The sequence below is a fragment of the Leucoraja erinacea genome, chromosome 21 (genome assembly GCF_028641065.1).
Source record: "Leucoraja erinacea ecotype New England chromosome 21, Leri_hhj_1, whole genome shotgun sequence".
Lineage (NCBI taxonomy): Eukaryota > Metazoa > Chordata > Chondrichthyes > Rajiformes > Rajidae > Leucoraja > Leucoraja erinaceus.
Window position 1 is genome coordinate 15,080,606 of NC_073397.1, and position 18,754 is coordinate 15,099,359.

The window sequence follows — 18,754 nt, forward strand, 5'->3', positions numbered from 1 at the left end:
CACAACATGGTGGAGGAACTCAGCAGGTCAGGCAGCATCTGTGGAGGGAATGGACAGGCGACGTTTTGGGTCGAGACCCTGTGTGTTTAGCTCAAGACTCCAGCATCTACAGTTTTGTTTGGCTCTATTTACATGACAACATGACAGACTATAACCATATAATAACCATATAACATGACAGACTACTGACTTCTGGGATCCTCGTTCCATCCAGAAAGTGTCTTGGCATTAAGATATGAACTTAAATGAGTTCAGGGTAGCACAGTGGCGCAGCAGTAGAGTTGCTGCCATACAGTGCCAGAGATCCGGGTTCGATCCTGACTACGGGTGTTGGCTGTACGGAGTTTGTAGATTCTCCCCGTGACTGCGTGCGTTTTCTCTGGGTGCTCTGCTTTCCTCTCACTCTCCAAAGACTTACAGGTTTGTAAGTTAAAAATGGTAAATTGTCCCGAGTGTGTAGGATAGTGTTAGTACAGTATACGGGGTGATCGCTGGTCGGTGCGGACTTGGGCCAAAGGGCCTGTTTCTGGGCTGTATCTCTAAACTAAACTTTTAACTAAGCCCATGTTCCTGTACTGAATAATTGGAAACAACGTTCAAGAAATACTTAGCAGCTATACAGCCTGTCTGATAAGCTCAGAACATCTCAAAGTGCTTTACAGGCAGTGAAGCATTTTGGAAGTGTAGTCACTGCAATGTGATGATGATCTGATAGTCAGTTCTGTTAGCAATACTGATTGCAGGATAAATAACAGCTAGAATAGCAATGATAAGACCGCTACTTCTTCTCGAGATTGTGCCATGGGATATTTTCCACTGGATCAGGTAGTGTCTGGGTTTATCCAGCAATGCTGTACTTTCTCTCTCCTACAATGGAGTATCAATCTGCTCACTGAACAAGGGCATAGCCATAAAATTGTGACTCAGAAGGATGCAACTGATCTGTGGCTGTGAAGACTGATCTATGAAAAGCCAGTGGATGTAGGCCAACCTTACTCAACATCACTTCAATTCCCTTATCCCAGGAATCAATCAGGTTTTAATCAGATCATGGACAGCAATAAATAAACCAACTGATAATCAAACAGAGTAAAAGCCACTCTACTTTATCACAGACTCTATTTGTCGCACCTCGAGAAGATGATTCAATAACCAGCAGTTAACAGATAGGTACCAAGGCTGAAACAAAAACAGAGAATGCTGGAGAAACTCAGCAATTCGAGCACACATCTGTGGAAAGAAATAGTTAACATTTCAGGTCTACAACTCTTTGTCAGAACAGATTTTGCTTTGTTTGCTGAATTTTTCCAGCATTTTGTGTTTTTAATTCAGAAATCCAGCATCTGCAGTTTATTAGACTTCCAAGGTATCAAAGCTAACTGCAAGAACTAAATGACTACCCTGAATTATATCGAGTCGCACATTTCCATCAGTACAAATTACAAAGTGCTGGAGTAACTTAGCGGGTCAGGCAACATCTCAGAAGAACATGGTTAGGTGACATTTCGGGTTGGGACTTTCTTCAGACCAGTATCTGCAGTTTTTTGTTTCTATATTTCCCCCTGTATTTCTTTATCAAAATTATTGATGGTGAAGGCGATATTCTGAATACAAACATATCCTTACCTCCGAGCGCATAGAGCAGTTCCAGAGCCTGAACCATTGACTGGGCTGGAGGAGGCTGTGAACAGAACAAAGAATACTCTGATAAAACAAGAAGATACAAAGTGCTGCAGTAACCCAGTGGGTGAGACCACATCTCTGGAGAACATAAATAGGACATGTTTCGGGTCGGGACCATTATTCAGAGTGATTGCAGAATGGGGGCGGAAAGTTCCCATTCGGGTCCAACACGGATTTTCCGACACCTTTGGTTTCAGCGCATTTCTGGATTATCCTTTTTTGCCGGACCATCAGAGGTCACGGCCTTGGTGGGTGCTGAGATACCGGTCCGCAGGGTCAGCCGTGGAAGTCGACTATGGGAACGGATCTGCCAGCCCCAGCCGGTCCGGAGCCCTGGCCGCAGGGGGCATATTCTATCGGCGTGGAAGTCCCGATGAGATCGACCATCTCACCCAACCCATGTGCCATAATTTCAGGGGGGACCGCCAGGAAGGGAGGGGGGATTTGGTCTGGATATGATTGATGGAAAATTGGTGGTGGACCTGTAGCAGATAGACACCACATATTTCACCACAACATTGTGATATCCCCTGCACCTCTCACTGTGAGATCGTAATCTGCACCAAATCTTTCATTTTTAACACAGCACCCATTTCATTGTGATATTCTGGCATGCTTTGTATCCACTGCTATAACTCCCTGCAATATACCCTACAATTGATATGGCTCCCACATCCAGCACCCTGTGATATAACTTGCCTCTCTCTCTGCAAGTCTGGCTTGCTGCAATTTGTGTTAGGAGAGGAGTCAGTCTCACTGTTCAATGGCAAAGTGCCTTTCATCCTCATTAGGGCACATCAGTATCAGCCTCACATTTTTCATTATAATACGTCTCCAATATAATCTATACCACTCAGCAATGTTTTCTTATCTGGTCTATCTTTCTCCGTGGAAATGAGGCAGCGCGGTGGCGCAGCTGATAGGTCTACTGCCTCACAGAGCAGAGACCTGGGTTCGATCCTGACCTCGGGTACTGTCTGTGTGGATGCACATTCTCCCTGTGATTGCAGTGGGTTTCCTCCGGGCGCTCCGGTTTCCTCCGACATCCAAAAGACGTGCAGGTTTGTAGGTTAACTGGCCTCTGTAAATTGCCCCCAGTGCGTAGGAAGTGAACCAGTTACACTTGTTCTATCCGACACACCAGGGACAATTTGCAGAAGCCGATTAATCTACAAACCTGCACGTCTTTGGAATGTGGGAGGAAAACAGAGCACCCAGAGAAAACCTAGGCGGTCACAGGGAGAACGTGCAAACTCCGTACAGACAGCACCCCTAGTCAGGATCGAAGCTGGGTCTCTGACGCTGTGAGACTGCAACTCTACTGCTGTGCCACCAGGTGTTTTTCCAGGTGTGGGGGAACTTTATAAATTCAGCAGCCTGAGACTCTCTCCCAAGGACAGGGTCCAACAAATGACAATTACATTTCCTAACCTTGTACTCCAATCCCTATGTGGCAATGCTGCTTCCTACCTCTATCTGGTACAGCCTTTTTTCTACTGCCCTAATGCCGACTGTTATCCAAAATTGCATTTCATTACCTTCTTTAAAATGACTGTCTGCTGCTAAATGCTATTTCTTTTTCCCGGCACATTAAACCCTTTTGAATTCACTGTATTCACAAATCTGCAGTGAGAGCATTTTATATTTAGCTATTCCTCGGTCCTACAGACTGCAAGGTTTCAACACACATTGGCACATCAGAAGTGCCAATGCCAACACCGAGCCAACTACCTTAATATCAGAGGGCAGTTTTATAATGGCCTCTGCCAGAGTTTAAAGACACGGCTGCCTTCGAAATAGGGCTCTTGCTTCTTGCAATATTTCCCGATTCCTAGCTGTCAAAGCCATCTTGTACAATCAGCCAGTGGAAATGCAGCAGGCTGCTCCCAAGCTAATCTTCCGAGCTGCAACAAATTCCTTATCGGACCTTAATCCAGGAGCTTCACATTTCAGTTTTCAGGCCTCATGCACAGCATTATCTTCACCTAAGATGGACGCAAAATGCTGGGGTAACTCAGCGGGACAGGCAGCATCTCGGGAGAGAAAGAATGGGTGATGTTTCAGGTCGAGACCCTTCTTCAGACTAAAGTTATTCATTTATTCAGACTGAAGATGGGTCTCGACCTGAAACGTCAGCCATTCCTTCTCTCCAGAGATGCTGCCTAGCCCGCTGAGTTATTTTGTGTCTATCTTTGGTTTAAACCAGTATCTGCAGTTCCTTCATACACATTATGTTCACCTAGTTTAGTTTAGAGATACAGCACGGAAACAGGCTCTTCGGCCCACTGACTCCACGCTGACCGTCGATCACCTATTTATTCTACGTTCACATCCGACACACTATGGTCCATGTCGACCAGTGATCCCCGCACACTAACACTATCCTACACACACTAGGGACCGGTTACAATTTTACCAAAGCCAATTACCCTACTAACCTGCATGTCTTTGGAGTGTGGGAGGAAACCGGAGCACCCGGAGAAAACCCAATGCAGTTCACAGGAAAAACGTACAAACTCCGTAACCGTAGTCGGGATTGAACCCGAGTTGGTCTCGGGTTAGGCTGAGAGACAGTAATTACTTACAGACAGAAAATTAAACCTCAGCACGTTGTCAATGCCCAGTGCTTTCAGCTGAAGTACGACTGGGGCAAGATTACTGCGTTGCATCTCTGGCACTGTGGATTCCGGAAGCTTCTCAAATGTTTCTTCTAAAGTTGCACAAGAAAGGAAAAAAAAACAGTTAATGTTGTAAAGACTGCAATTCAAACTCTGCCACGTTGCATTCTTCAAGATGTGAAATAACAACAAGTTTTTCTATGAAGCGTTTGTTATCATGGCTTTAACCCTACCTCAGCAATCATGAATTTGTTTAATGTTGTATTTTAGCATTAATGTTTTGTTTCTTTTGCACTTTTGTCTTTTTCTTTTCACTGCTTTGCAGATTAATGTACAATTTATGAATAATCTACAGCATTGAAGTACAGAGGGGTCAGGGTCCAAGTCCATAGCACCCTGAAAGTGGCAACACAAGTAGATAGATAAAGAAGGCATATGGTATTCTTGCCTTCATAAGTCAGGGCATTGAGATTACATTATCATGATGCAGCCCTAGAGGACTTTGATTAGGCCACAGTTGGAATATTGTATGCAGTTCTGGTTGCCCCATTATGGGAAGATTGTGGAGGCTTTGGAAAAGCTGCAGAGGAGTTTTATTAGAATGTTGCCTGGATTGGAGGGTATTAGCTACAGGGAGGAGGTTGGACAGACTTGGTTTGTTTTCTCACCAAAGTGAATTATTTCATTGTTTTAATCTCAATACCTATTTAAGAAAATTGAATGATGTACACAGAAATGTGTAGGGGAACTGTGTAGTACTTTATACATTCAGCAGCCTGATACACTCCCCAAGAGTAGAGGCGAACAAGTGATATCAAAAATTCATAACCTTGCACTTAAATCCCTGGGATTGCTGAAGGATCCCAATCCAAACCATCACCTATTCCTTTTCTTCAGAGATGCTGCCTGACTCACTGAGTTACTCCACTTAAGTGAGGTAGAGAAATTGGCTACTTTGGGGTAAGTTGTCATAGATCAGTTTGGAAATGTAATCATCAAAGTATATAAAAGTAGGATAGGCCTGGATAGATTGAACATGGAGAACCCATTCCCTGAACATGGATGTAATGCTGCGGCTTAATAAGGCGCTAGTCAGACTGCAACTGGAGTATGGTGAGCAGTTTTGGACCCCATATCTGAGGAAGGGTGTGCGGGCATTGGCGAGGATCTAGAGGAGGTTTACGAGAATGATCCCAGCGATGATTGCGTTAACATATGATGAGTGCTTTACAGCATTGGGCCTATACTCGCTGGAGTTTAGAAGGATGGGAGGGACCGCATTGAAACTTACCGAATAGCAAAAGGCCTGGATAGAATGAATGTGGAGAGGATGTTTCCTCTAATGGGAGAGAGGACCAGACCTTAGAATAAAAGGATGTACCTTTAGAAAGTAGATGAGGAGGAATGTCTTAGTCAGAGGGTGGTGAATCTGTGGAGTTCATTGCCACAAACGGATGTGGAGGCCAAGACAATGGATATATTTTATGGCAGATGCTATGGTGCTAGGGTGCTAGGGGTTTTGGGGAGAAGGCAGGAGAATGGGGTTGGGAAGGAAAGATAGATCAGCCATGATTGAATGGTGGAGTAGACTTGATAGGGCATGTGGCCCAATTCTGCTCCTTTAATCTATGAACATGAACAAAGTGGCCAAAACTAGGTTGCACGGATTTGAGGTCATTGAGGAGAACGGACTACATTAAATGTAGTACAGATATTTAATATTATATACAATATTGTAGAGATAACAGCAGAGATCTCAAACTAACTTCCTAAATGTGGGGTGGAGGCAGGAACTTTCATCATACTGAACTGAGCTACTGAACCAAGTACAACCGAAACGACACAAGATGTACCTGTTAACTTCAAAGCTGCAGACGGAACACTGTGATCAGTCTGAAAAGCATTACATTGGTTTGCATGATCACACATAATCTTTACAACCCAGCGTTATGAACGTTGGTTTCTCTAATTTCAAGTAATCCCTGCATTCCTATTCTCCCCCTCTCTCACCCCCTTCCCCCACCCTAGTCGTTCTACTAGTTCCACTTTGTATCCTTGTATCCTTGTCATTAGCACACCTTCCCCAGCCAGCAATGGGCTACTATGGACTCCACCCTTCCTGAAGTCATCTGTTGCCAGCCCTATTTTGTTCTGGCCTTCTCTATCTTTCAGTCTGAAGAAGGGCTCCAACCCGAAACATGACCTATTCCTTTTCTCCAGAGATGCTCCCTGACCCACGGAGTTACTCCATTGTGTCTTTCTTCTGTGTTTGTTCATTTGAAAGGGATTGTTGACATTCCTTCAAAATAAATCCTCCAAATCTTTATAACCATATACCCATATAACAATTACAGCACGGAAACAGGCCATCTCGGCCCCTACAAGTCCGTGCCGAGCAACTTTTTTTCCCCTTAGTCCCACCTGCCTGCACTCATACCATAACCCTCCATTCCCTTCTCATCCATATGCCTATCCAATTTATTTTTAAATGATACCAATGAACCTGCCTCCACCACTTCCACTGGAAGCTCATTCCACACCGCTACCACTCTCTGAGTAAAGAAGTTCCCCCTCATGTTACCCCTAAACTTCTGTCCCTTAATTCTGAAGTCATGTCCTCGTGTTTGAATCTTCTCTATTCTCAATGGAAAAAAGCTTGTCCACATCAACTCTGTCTATCCCTCTCATCATTTTAAAGACCTCTACCAAGTCCCCCCTTAACCTTCTGCGCTCCAGAGAATAAAGACCTAACTTATTCTACCTATCTCTGTAACTTAGTTGTTGAAACCCAGGCAACATTCTAGTAAATCTCCTCTGTACTCTCTCTATTTTGTTGACATCCTTCCTATAATTGGGCGACCATTATTTTAATGTCATTTTTAATAATTCAGGTGTGTTTCAATGAGTGAATTTTTTTTTGTTTTTCATTTGTTATCAATAGATTTTTCTAAACATCTTATTTGTCGTTGTTAACCTGCCGGCTTATATTACCCAATATACCATTCAACTTTCAAATTAAGTGAACTTCAGAATTGTTGTTATCCATAGATACTATTTCTCTGCAAGAAATTGCAGAGTTGCAGATCTAGCCCAGACCATCACTCAGACCAGACTCATCACTGACCCCCATCTATACTTCAAGCTGCTTCGGAAAAACCATGTCCCACTCTAGTCATTCCTTCTTCTCCAAGGCAAGAGGTGCAGAAACTTGAGAGCATATATCATCAGACACGGTGATATATGGGGCAACACGGTGGCACAGCGGGTAGAGTTGCTGCAATACAGCGCCAGAGACCCTGGTTCGATCCTGACTACTGGTGCTGTCTGTACGGAGTTTGTACATTCTCCGTGTGACCGCGTAGGTTTACACCAGGTGCTCTGGTTTCCTCCCAAATTCAAAAATGTACAGGTCTGTAGGTTAATTGGCTTCTATAAAATTGTGAATTGTCCACCGTATGTAGGATAGTGTGAGTGTATGGGGTGATCGCCAGTCGTCATGGACTCAGTGGGCCTCTCTGTTATCAGGCTTCTGAACGATCCTTCCACAAAATAGGGATCTGTCCGATTCATCTCTACCCCATTTGGGACATCGGACTTGGCCTCTGGAACAGTTGCCATACAATGCTGGGAACTATATTCTGCACCCTTTGCTCTACCTATCGTACCCGAGTGTGACTTGATTGTGTGGTATTATCTGATCAGATTGTACAGCATGCTTTTTACTGTGGCTTGGTACATGTGATAATAATAAACCTACCCCGTTAAGTTTCAGCTAAAACCTACACGTAAATGTATTAGTGGAAATGGATGGTGCCCATGGGTATTTTCCTTACCTGTGCACAATCTGTAGCACTTCCCCGAGCGGTTTCGACCAGCCCGACCCGCTCGCTGGGTTGCAGATGCCTGGGATACAGGAGTTACCACAAGAGACTCGATACCTGTCCTGGGATTGTAGGCTCTCAGCTTCACAAAGCCACAGTCGATGACAAAAACGATCCCGCTGATAGTGATCGAGGTTTCTGCTATGTTCGTGGCCACCACTATCTGGATTGAGAAATGAAAATATACTAGTGTTGTACCTTTGTAAATAAGAGCAAAGAATGCAAAACCATAAAGTCATACTCCACCTTAAAATCTATTCACTGAGTTTACTGCAGTAACACATGAAAGCCCTGGAATAACTCTGCGGGTCAGGCAGCATCTCTGGAGGACATGGAGAGGCAATGTTTTGGGTCGGGACATTTCTTCAGATCGATTGTAGTAGGGGAAAGAGAGCTAGCAAAGTGATAGGTGGTAGACACAAAGTGCTGGAGTGACTCAGCGGGTCAGGCAGCATCTCTGGAGAAAAAGGATGGGTGACGCCTCGGGTCGGGACCCTTCTTCAGACCTCAGTCCCGCTGAGTTACTCCAGCACTTTGTGACCCGCTGAGTTACTCCTGCAGTTTTGTATCTACAAGTGATAGGTGGTTACAGGTGAGGAGGATGTTTGATTGGCAGATGGATGGACAAGGGCTGCAGATGAAAAGGAGGCAAAAGGAAGACAAAAGGGGGACAAAGAGGCAAGAAGGAGATAATGCAGTGTTACTGTGCGTGCGGGGGAAATTTAATAACATTGTACTATGAGTGGCTGTAGCTACGTGGAATGACTGGAGAAACTGGAGTTCGCTTCCCTCGAGCAAACAGAAGGTTTTCAAAGAGGTGTTCAAATTTTTAAAGGATTTTGACGGCATAAATAAGTAGAAAATGTTTTAGAGATTTATGCGAATTGCCAAGAGAGTTTTCTTTACGTAGGAAGTTGTTGACCTGGAATGCAATGTCTGGAAGTGATGGAATCATATTCATGAGCAACTTTCAAAATGCAATACTTACATTTTTCACACAAAGGATATATGGAAAGAGCTGCCAGAGGAGGTAGTTGAGGCAGGTACTATCGCAACATTTAAGAAACATTTAGACAGGTACATGGATAGGATAGGTTTAGACGGATAAGGGCCAAGCGCAGGCAGGTGGGACTAGTGTAGAAGGGACATGTTGGATGGTGTGGGCAAGTTGGGCCAAAGGGCCTGGTTCCACGCTGTATGACTGTGAAGGAAGAAGTACATTGTGCTACAAGGAAAGAGCATGGGAATGGGACATTGGATTATTCTTTAATAAAAACTGGCACATGCACATTAGGCAAAAAAAGCTCTCCTCTTGTGCTGCAACTTTACAATTCTCTGATGGCTTTCTTCTGTTAATATTTTTAAGGATTAAAAGATACTGCACCATTTTCTACTACAACGGTACACTTTGCAACAGAATGAGAGAATTAAAGGATATGGAGTTAGTACACAATGGTGCTGCTGAGGTAAAAGAACAACTATGCGTTTACTGATTGTCGCAGTAACTGCAAGGGTCGAGTGACCTATTCTTGCCTCTACATTTTAATTTTCCTTGACCTATTGTAGCTGGAAACTGTTCACAATTCTTGGTCAAGAAAGAAAATAATTAAAAAAACAAACAAATGAAGGTAGAAACAAGGAACTGCAGATGCTGGTTTACAAAAACAGACACAAAGTGCTGGAGTGATTCAGCAGGTCGGGCAGCATCTCGAAAAAACATGGATAGGTGACCTTGTGGGTCCGGACTGAATGTAGTCGGGGAGCAGGGAGAGGACTCGCATCAAGCTGGACATGAGTCTTCATCCTACCACTGCTGCGCCACAGACCTCCCATTTTGTTCTCAATCTCTGAGTATCAGCAGCAAGGGGCAGCAGCTATTGGCATTCCCCTTCCGCGCTGGACAAGATGGTGCCAGGCAGCCATCTTGGGCCGCTGTGCTCCATGTGGTGATCGAGGTCCCACTGTGCTCTCAGTGACATGGCTCCAGGATTCTGGACACTGGGCCATGATAACAAAGGGTGACAAACCTTTACTCTGTTATAGTACACAATTGGCAATAACCAACAACATTTCCCTCCCCCCCTCCCCCTTCGATGGTCCATTATAACGAGGGTTTACTGTGTTGATTTGTTTTAGCGTCTAAGGTGCTTGTAAAGCTGCGGCAGGAAAGTCTTTCATTATTCCAATTCATATCCCATGCAAATAACAAACACTCTTGACTACAGTATTTCACCCTGACCAACCTGAGGGGCAACCGTTTTTTCCCCCCACAATGGGTGGTGGGTGCATGGAACGAGCTGATAGGGGAGGTAGACTTTCACCCTGACTGGAGCATTAATAGGTAACTCTACCGATTAATGCCGTCAACACTATTGGTGAGGTAGTGGAGGAACTGGCTGTAGCTGACACTTTCTAACAAGAGAAGTGTGTCTGTATCCCACCTTCCTGCAGTTCGGGGACATTCTTTCAAAGACTTTCATCTGTTCGCTGGAAGGCAACCCTGCATACATAGGAAGAACACGGAGGTGCTTTTTCATCCCACTGCGGGAAAGAGCACGGGCCTGCTCGATCACCATGGAAACCACCATCTCCACTTCCTCCTGCAAAAAAAGAAAATACTGCTTAAAAAGGAATTTCAGTGCAGTTGCTAATGTTGTTCTGCAATCCCTTGCTCCTCTATGTCAAAACAATTCACACCAACATAAACACTTAAGATCGACACAAAATGCTGGAGTAACTCAGCGGGTCAGACAGCATCTCTGGTGAAAAGGAATAGGTGACGTTTTGGGTCGAGACCCTGCTTCAGACCGAGAGCATGGTGAGATGGAAACCAGAGGTATGAAAAGGTTCAGAGCAAATCAGAGCTGGAACGATGACCCAGGAAAGGGTCCGAAATATAAATACTCAGCTATTTTTCATAATTCCCCTTGGTGCGGGTTCTTTTACTTCTTCCTATGTTATGTTATGTTGTGTATAAAATCATGAGGAGCATAGATATTGTAAATGCCCCGAGCCTTTTATCCAGTGTAGGAGAATCTAAAACCAAAGGGCATAGATTTAAGCTGAGAGGGGGGTGGGGATATTTAATAGGAACCCTAGGGGCAACACGTAGTGGGTGTATGGAATGAGCTGATAGAGGAGGAAGTTGAGGCAGGTACTATCACAGCATGTAAAAGACATTTGGACAGGTACATGGAAAGGATGGGTTTAAAATGACATGGGCGAAAGGCAGGCTGGTGGTCTGGCAGACTAGTGTAGACAGGACATGTTGGTCAGCGTGGGCATGTTGGGCCTAAGGGCCCGTTTCCACGGTGTATGCCTCCATGACTCTATGTTCTATTTTTGGCAAATAGCTAAAAGTACCTGCTACAGCAGCAGCATTACTTTCAGTCCGGGCAACTCAAACATTCCCAATAAGCAGGTCAACAATTGCATTAACATAAATTTAAACAACAGTGTTAAAAATAGCATCAAGGGAATTAAAGCTAAAGCATAAACACCCATTATGTTAAATTTTACCACAAAGTGGCAGTTAAAAAGGCGAATAAGTAAAGATAATGAGACTCAAATATGCACGTTTAGCAAGTGTACTGCGATTATTGAAACAATACACATTTCATCACAACTAGGCAGTTACAATATGCTCCAATAAAATGCTGATTAAAATGTATCTTTATATCCTGAAACCTATTATCATGAAGATAAATTATATCATATAGAAGATGACCTGTTGCATTTAGTTTGTTTCGTTTAGAGATACAGTTCAGGGTATAGAGTTTTATTGCACAGGGGGCTACACAATGGTGCAGCAGTCGAGCTGCTGCCTCACAGCGCCAGAGACCCGGGTTCGATCCTGACTACGGGTGCCGTCTGTACTGAGTTGGTACATTCTCCCTGGGTTTTGCCCTGGTGCTTCGGTTTCCTCCCACATTCCAAAGAGTTCCAGGTTTGTAGGTTAATTGGCTTCGGTAAAATGGTAAATTGTCCCGAGTGTGTAGGATAGTGTTAGTGTCCGGGGTGATCGCTGGTTGGCGCTGAATCGGTGGGCGGAAGAGCCTGTTTCCGCATTGTATCTCTGAAGTAAAGATACAACATGGAAACCGACCCTTCAGCCCACCGAGTCCACACCGACATTGATCACCCATTCACACTAGTTCTATGTTATCATACTTTCGCACCGACTCCTTACACACTTGGGGCAATTCCCTTCCACCTACATCCCTCCCTTTGGTTTTACATTTCACACCTCTTCTTTCCCTTTGTCTCCTTTATTCCCCCTTTTTGTCTCCTTTTCTCCTCTAGTCTTTGTCCATCCATCCAGCCATCAAAAACCCTCCTCACCTGTAACCACCTGTCACGTGCCAGGCTTTGTCCTACATACACCTCTTTTCCACTTTCTCCCCCCTACTACAATCACTCTAAAGAAGGGGCCCGACGCAAAATGTCACCTATCCATGGTTTCTACAGTTGCTGCCCGGCCCGCTGAGTTACTCCAGCATTTTGTATTCTGCATAAGATTCCAACATCTGCAACTTCTTGTGTCACCAACACTCAGTGACCAGGACATGCAGCGTGTTGGGCTCTGTAAATTGCCTCAAGTGCATAGGCACTTGCCTCAAGTGCATAGGGTGCAATACTGGATTAACAAAGAATCGGGTTCTCACTGGTCAGCGTGGACTCAATGTGTAAGAAGGAACTGCAGGTATTAAGAAGAGTCTCAACCCGAAACGTCACCCATTCCTTCTCTCCAGAGATGCTGCCTGTCCCGCTGAGTTACTCCAGCTTTTTGTGACTATCGTCAGTGTGGACTCGGTGGGTCCATGCTATATATTTTTTAGAGATCCAGCATGGAAGCAGGCCCTTTAGTCCATGCCAATCATCAATCAGCCATTCACACTACTTCTATGCTATCCCACTTTCTAATCTACTTCCCACACATTTGGGGGCAGTTTACACAGGATCAATTAATCTGCAAACGTGCGCATCTTTGGGATGTTTGTGGACACAGGAGCACCCGGAGGAAACTCACTCGGTCACAGGAAGAAGGTGCAAACTCAATACTGACTGCTGCCGAGGTAAGAATCAAACACAAGTCTTCTGCGCTGTGAGGCAGTGGCTCTACCAGCTGCGCCACAATGCAGAGGGATATCCTTCAGTTAATTCAATAAATAGTAACTTTGCCGAGGCACCAGATATCAGAGAATATCTGTGAAGCTCTACTCATACAAGATTCGCAGTGGAAAATGACAGTAAATATTGCAGGAAATTAAAATACTGCATTATCTGTTGAAGTCCTGGATAGTCCATGCAGCACGGTGGCGCAGCTGCCTCACAGCGCCAGAGAACGGGGTTCGATCCTGACCGCAGGGGCTGTCTGCACAGAGTTTGTACATTCTCCCCGTGACCTTTGTAGGCTGTTTCCGGGTGCTCCAGTTTCCCTCCACACTCCCAAAACGTGCAGGTTTGTCGGTTAATTGGCTTTGGTAAAAGTCTTAATTGTCCCTAGTGTGTTATAGGATAGTTTAAGTGTGTGGGGATCGCTGGTCGGCATGGACTCATTGGGCCGAAGGGCCTGTTTCCACACTGTATATCTAAACTAAACTGAATACAAGCACATGTTGGCCTAATTTCAAACATTAAGAGCAATTACGTAACTATTAATTTTAACAAAAGCGTTTATTAATATATATGTCTGGGAGCTTGCTAAATAAATTGGTTTTAGTTTTAAGTTTTAGAGATACAACGCAGGAACAGGCCCTTCGGCCCACCGAGTTTACAACGACCACCGATCCCCGCATATTAACACTATCTTACACATACTAGGGACAATTTACATCTATGCAAATCCAATTAACCTCCAATCTGTAAGTCTTTGGAGTGGGAGGAAACCAAAGACCTCGGAGAAAACCCATGCGGTCACAGGGAGAACGTACAAACTCCGTACAGACGGCAACCGTAGTCGGGATCTAACCTGGGTCTTTGCCGCTGAAAGGCAGAAACTTTTACCGCTGCGCCACTTGCTATTTTATTTCCAGCAAGTTAATATGAGGATTACAAGATGACTCAAATAGTATTTACACTCAGGCCTACGATGACTAACAGGAACAATTGCGCTGTCAAATAATATTTACCGCAGAGTTAAAGCTACCTTTAAGCGGCAAAATAAAAGCCATTTGATCCATTCTTCACCTTAATGGAGGCTAGAGGCTAATACCACCTAGTTGCCTAGTAACAAATATTGTTAGTCACCTTTCCCCAACCAGTCTGCACAAGTGAAAGAAAATCAATGTGCTCTGTAGACTTTAGGCTGAGTTGGCAATTGAACTTATTATCACACACTCTTTGTGCATCTCTTAAAATTTGTGCTTCTCTTTAAGTTTCGTTATCTCTACCGTTTCCTAGTTCTGATGAAAGATCACAACAGAAATGTTATCTCTGCTTCTCTCCATTGATGCTGCCTAAACTGCCAAATTAGTTTAGTTTATTATTACTGTCACGCGTACCGAGGTACAGTGAAAAGCTTTTATTGCGTTCTATCCAGTCAAAGAAAAGGCTAGACATGATCACAATCCACAGTGTGCAGATAAAGAATATTGTGAAAATTCAAATCAAGTCAAAGCAAAATGAAAATATTGCTTGCAGCAGCATCACAGACACATAGATTTAGATAACACACACATTATAGATAAATCTCTCCATATAAATACAAAATAAAATATATGAGTGCAAAATGCAATTAGAAAAAACAAGTCCAAGAGGTCAATAGTATCCTTACGTGATTAGCACAGTCACGTTAAAAGTGTCTCTCTAACAGATAGAAGAATTAGTTTAGACTAGTTCAGTTTAGAGATACAGCACGGAAACAGGCCCTCTGGCCCACCAAGTCCGCGCCGACCAGCGATTGTAAATTCTAACACACAAGGGACAATTTACAATTTTACCAAAGCCAATTAATGTACAAATCTGTATGTGTTTGGAGTGTGGGAGGAAACCGGGGGATCAGGATAAAACCCACGTGGTCATAGGGAGAACGTACACACTCTGTAAAGATAGCATTCGTAGTCAGGCAGCAACTCTATCACAGCACCACCTTGCCGCCCAAGAATCTGGATATCAAACACACGCCACAGAAAAACATCCAAACTATCATTCTCATGCAGTGCTGTGGCAATGCTGGTGTTGTGGACATCATCCATCAAATCAAATATTAAACCGAGTAAATGGCACAGTAGCGTAGCTGGTAGAGCCACTGTCTCACTGCACCAGAGACACAGTTTGATTCCTGACCTCAGGTGCTGTCTGAGCGGAGTTTGCACATTCACCCTGTGACCGCGTGGGTTTCCTCTGGATGCTCCAATTTCCTCTCACATCCCAAAGATGTGCAGGTTTGTAGGTTGATTGGCTCCGATTCCCCTAATCTGGACAAGAGACTCTGTGCATCTACCCGATCTATTCCTCTCATTTTCCTTTCCAGCCACAACACTGCCAATCATTTAGGGACTGTAAAGCCAATGGTAGCAATTGTAATTCTTACTCACACCAACTGATTCTTTGTTCTAGCTTGTTATTATGTAGATAAAGCAGGGAAACAAACCTGTCCTGTTAGAAACGCCAAGATATCCCCATCGGCCTCATTCTGGTGGATCTTTGTAACCGTGTCAACTGTGGCTTTCAGATAATCAGGAACTGGGCTGAAAGGAACAGAGAGACAACATTGCCAGCGAAGCTTTGAAGAGCTGTACATGAAATTTTGTGACAGTATGGAAAAAATTAACAATTAATGCCGTTGATATGCCCGAGTCCCTGCCTCCCCCATGTGAGATTTCTGTTCTGGGTTATGGAACTGGAAAGGGACAGAACCAGAGGAGAGGCCAGGCAACATCACTGGAGGGAAATGGACAATATTTCAGGTCGGGTTTTCTTCTGACCTGCTGTTCCTGCATTTTTTTTTTCTTGCAACATCTGCAATCACTTGCGGGTCAAATATTCCCTTTAAGTGTATCACCATCCTCCGCACGGTTCACTATGCTTCACTATGCATTGAGCATGTGTGGGTGTGTGTGAGAGGGAGAGAATGAGTGTGAGAGAATGAGTGAGAGGAAGGGAGAGAGAGAGAGAGGGAGGGAGGATATAGGGCGAGACGGAGGAAGGGAGTGTGTGTGTGTGCATGGAGGGGGAGGGGAAAGGAGAGGGAGGGGAACAGGGAGAGGGAGAAGGCGAAGGAGAGGGAGAGAAGAGGATTGATGGGTCATTCCCATGCACCCTAAGTTGGGGGATAAAGGAACATGTGAGAGAAAAAATATTTCAGCAAGATTATTGAAAATAAATACCAATAAGTTAATGAACCTCAAATTAGTAGAATATCATAAGCTCTTAAAAACATACTTACAGAATGATTCTACAAGGAAACAGGGCAATCAGACTACCATGCGGGTGTGAATTTTTGCATGGATCTATGTAATCAATCTCAGATACCCCTTACTTTCCCATAGCCCAAGACAGCCAAAACCAAAATGTAATAACCTTTTTTAATCCTCATTTCAATGAGTGGTTCACTCAAGTGCCTGTTAAGATTCAGCCACAGCGCTGTGGGGACCATCACCCTACACAGGGCAAGGCTTGTCAATATTGTTCTCGCCAAGACTTTTTTTGCCATAAGCCTATATAGCATAGTGCCACCATTATTGAGAGTAGGTTAAAAGTACCTTAATGTATAAAAAATATCAACAGGAAACATCCGGCCCTCGACGGTGAGGATACCACATGTGTCCTTACTGGGGTCCTTGGTCTCATTCAGATTGAAGAAATTTCGAAATTTCTGCAAGATAAAGAGTAAGGGAAAAAAAGATCAAAATGGACCCAAAAGAGTAACCGACTGCAGATAAATAAAGAAGGTAGCACAGCGGTGCAACGGTAGGGTTGCTGCCTTCCAGCGTCAGAGACCCAGGATGGATCCTGACGATGGGTGTTGTCTATACGGAGTTTGTACATTCTCCCCCTGACTGCATGGGTTTTCTCTGGGTGCTACGGTTTCCTCCCGCACTCCAAAGACGTACAGGTTTGTAGATTAAATGTAAAGATTGTAAATTAACCCCAGTGCTAGTGTATGGGGATGGCTGGTTGGTGCAGACTCAGTGGGGCCTGAGGCCAGTTTCTGCGTTGCATCTCTAAACCAAACTAAAGAGAGACTGCAGATATTAAAATCTTGACCACAACACAAATTGCTGGAGGAATTCAGCAGGTCAGGCAGCATCCAGGAAGGGAATGGACGGGCGATATCCGTGTTAATCGGAAGTGTCCGTCCCCAGATGCTGCCTGATCTGCTGAGTTCTTCCAGCACTTTGTGTTTTGTTAGAGATGAACAAAAGCTTTCGTGAATCTTTCAAAATTAAATATTGTGAAACATTTTGCCATTAATATTTTTCATAGTGGGGTGAAATCATTGTTATGACTATTAATAGCTGCAGTGATATTTCCCCTCAGAGGTTTTGTGGCTATTTAATGATCTACCAGGTGAATTTGTCAAGTTTAGTTTAGGTTAAAGATACATCATGGAAACAGTCCCTTCAGCCCATCGAGTCCATGCTGGCCATTGATCACCCGTTCACACTAGTTATCCCACTACACACTTGGGATAATTTATGGAGGCCAATTAACCTACACACCCGTAATTCTTTGGAGTGTGGGAGGAAACCGGAGGAAAGTTCACGCAGTCACAAGGACAATGGGCAAACTCCATACAGACAGCACCCAAGGTCAGAATCGAACCCGGATCTCTGTCGCTGTGAGACAGCAGCTGTGCGGTTATGCCGCCCTCAGCAAGCTCAGAGGATACACAAAATCAGATGGAATCGCATTTCTGCTGTAACCTCAGTGAAGTTCCACAAAACCCCCAATGGTATTTTTTCATTTTTAATGCTGGATAAGATTGATGATCAGGGGAACTCCCATGAAACTTCAACCCCATAAAATATAGATTCCATAAGCAGAGAATACTGATGAATACAGCTGAATGAAGGTCCATAATTCTCTTTCATAATAACTACTGTGGCACGGTGATGGAGAGGTAAAGTTGCTGCCTTGCAGCGCCAAAGACCCGGGTTCGATTCTGATTACGGGTGCTGTTGAGATGGAGTTTGTACATTCTCCCCTTGACTGCGTGGGTTTCTCGGGTGCTCTGGTTTCCTCCCACACGCCAAAGACAAATAGGTTTGTAGGTTAATTGGCTTGTGTAAATTGTAAATTGCCCCTGGTGTACAGGATAGTGCTAGTGTCCGGGGTGATTGCTGGTCGACGTGGACTCGGTGGGCCACAGGGCATGTTTCCATGCTGTATCTCTAAAGTCTAGAATCTAAATAAGACAAAACCAAGTATTTCATTGCACTGCTACTACACCTTCGGAACATGTAAAAATAATGACCCTGCTGTCGTTGCCTTATGTGTGACTCTGGTTTGAGACCAGCCCCTTTCCAGAAATGCAACAATGTATATTCAATCAGCTGTCATAGCAATGTTAATTTGTAGACGAGTCAAAGAGATTAGAACAAGAGATCTTAATCTCGATCAGAGGTA

The 18,754-nt window shown here is 44.2% G+C and overlaps 1 protein-coding gene across 1 annotated transcript in view; it reads right to left on the reverse strand.

The window, feature by feature from the left end:
* Positions 1 to 18,754, reverse strand: part of dhx35 (DEAH-box helicase 35) — a 65,156-nt gene that overhangs the window by 18,145 nt on the left and 28,257 nt on the right. The window contains exons 9-14 of the mRNA XM_055652179.1: positions 16,888 to 17,000; positions 15,777 to 15,873; positions 10,624 to 10,782; positions 8,135 to 8,345; positions 4,269 to 4,393; positions 1,627 to 1,681 (exon numbers count right to left, since the gene is read on the reverse strand). Of these exons, the coding sequence (XP_055508154.1) occupies positions 1,627 to 1,681; positions 4,269 to 4,393; positions 8,135 to 8,345; positions 10,624 to 10,782; positions 15,777 to 15,873; positions 16,888 to 17,000 (760 nt within the window). The remainder of the gene's footprint in view (positions 1 to 1,626; positions 1,682 to 4,268; positions 4,394 to 8,134; positions 8,346 to 10,623; positions 10,783 to 15,776; positions 15,874 to 16,887; positions 17,001 to 18,754) is intronic.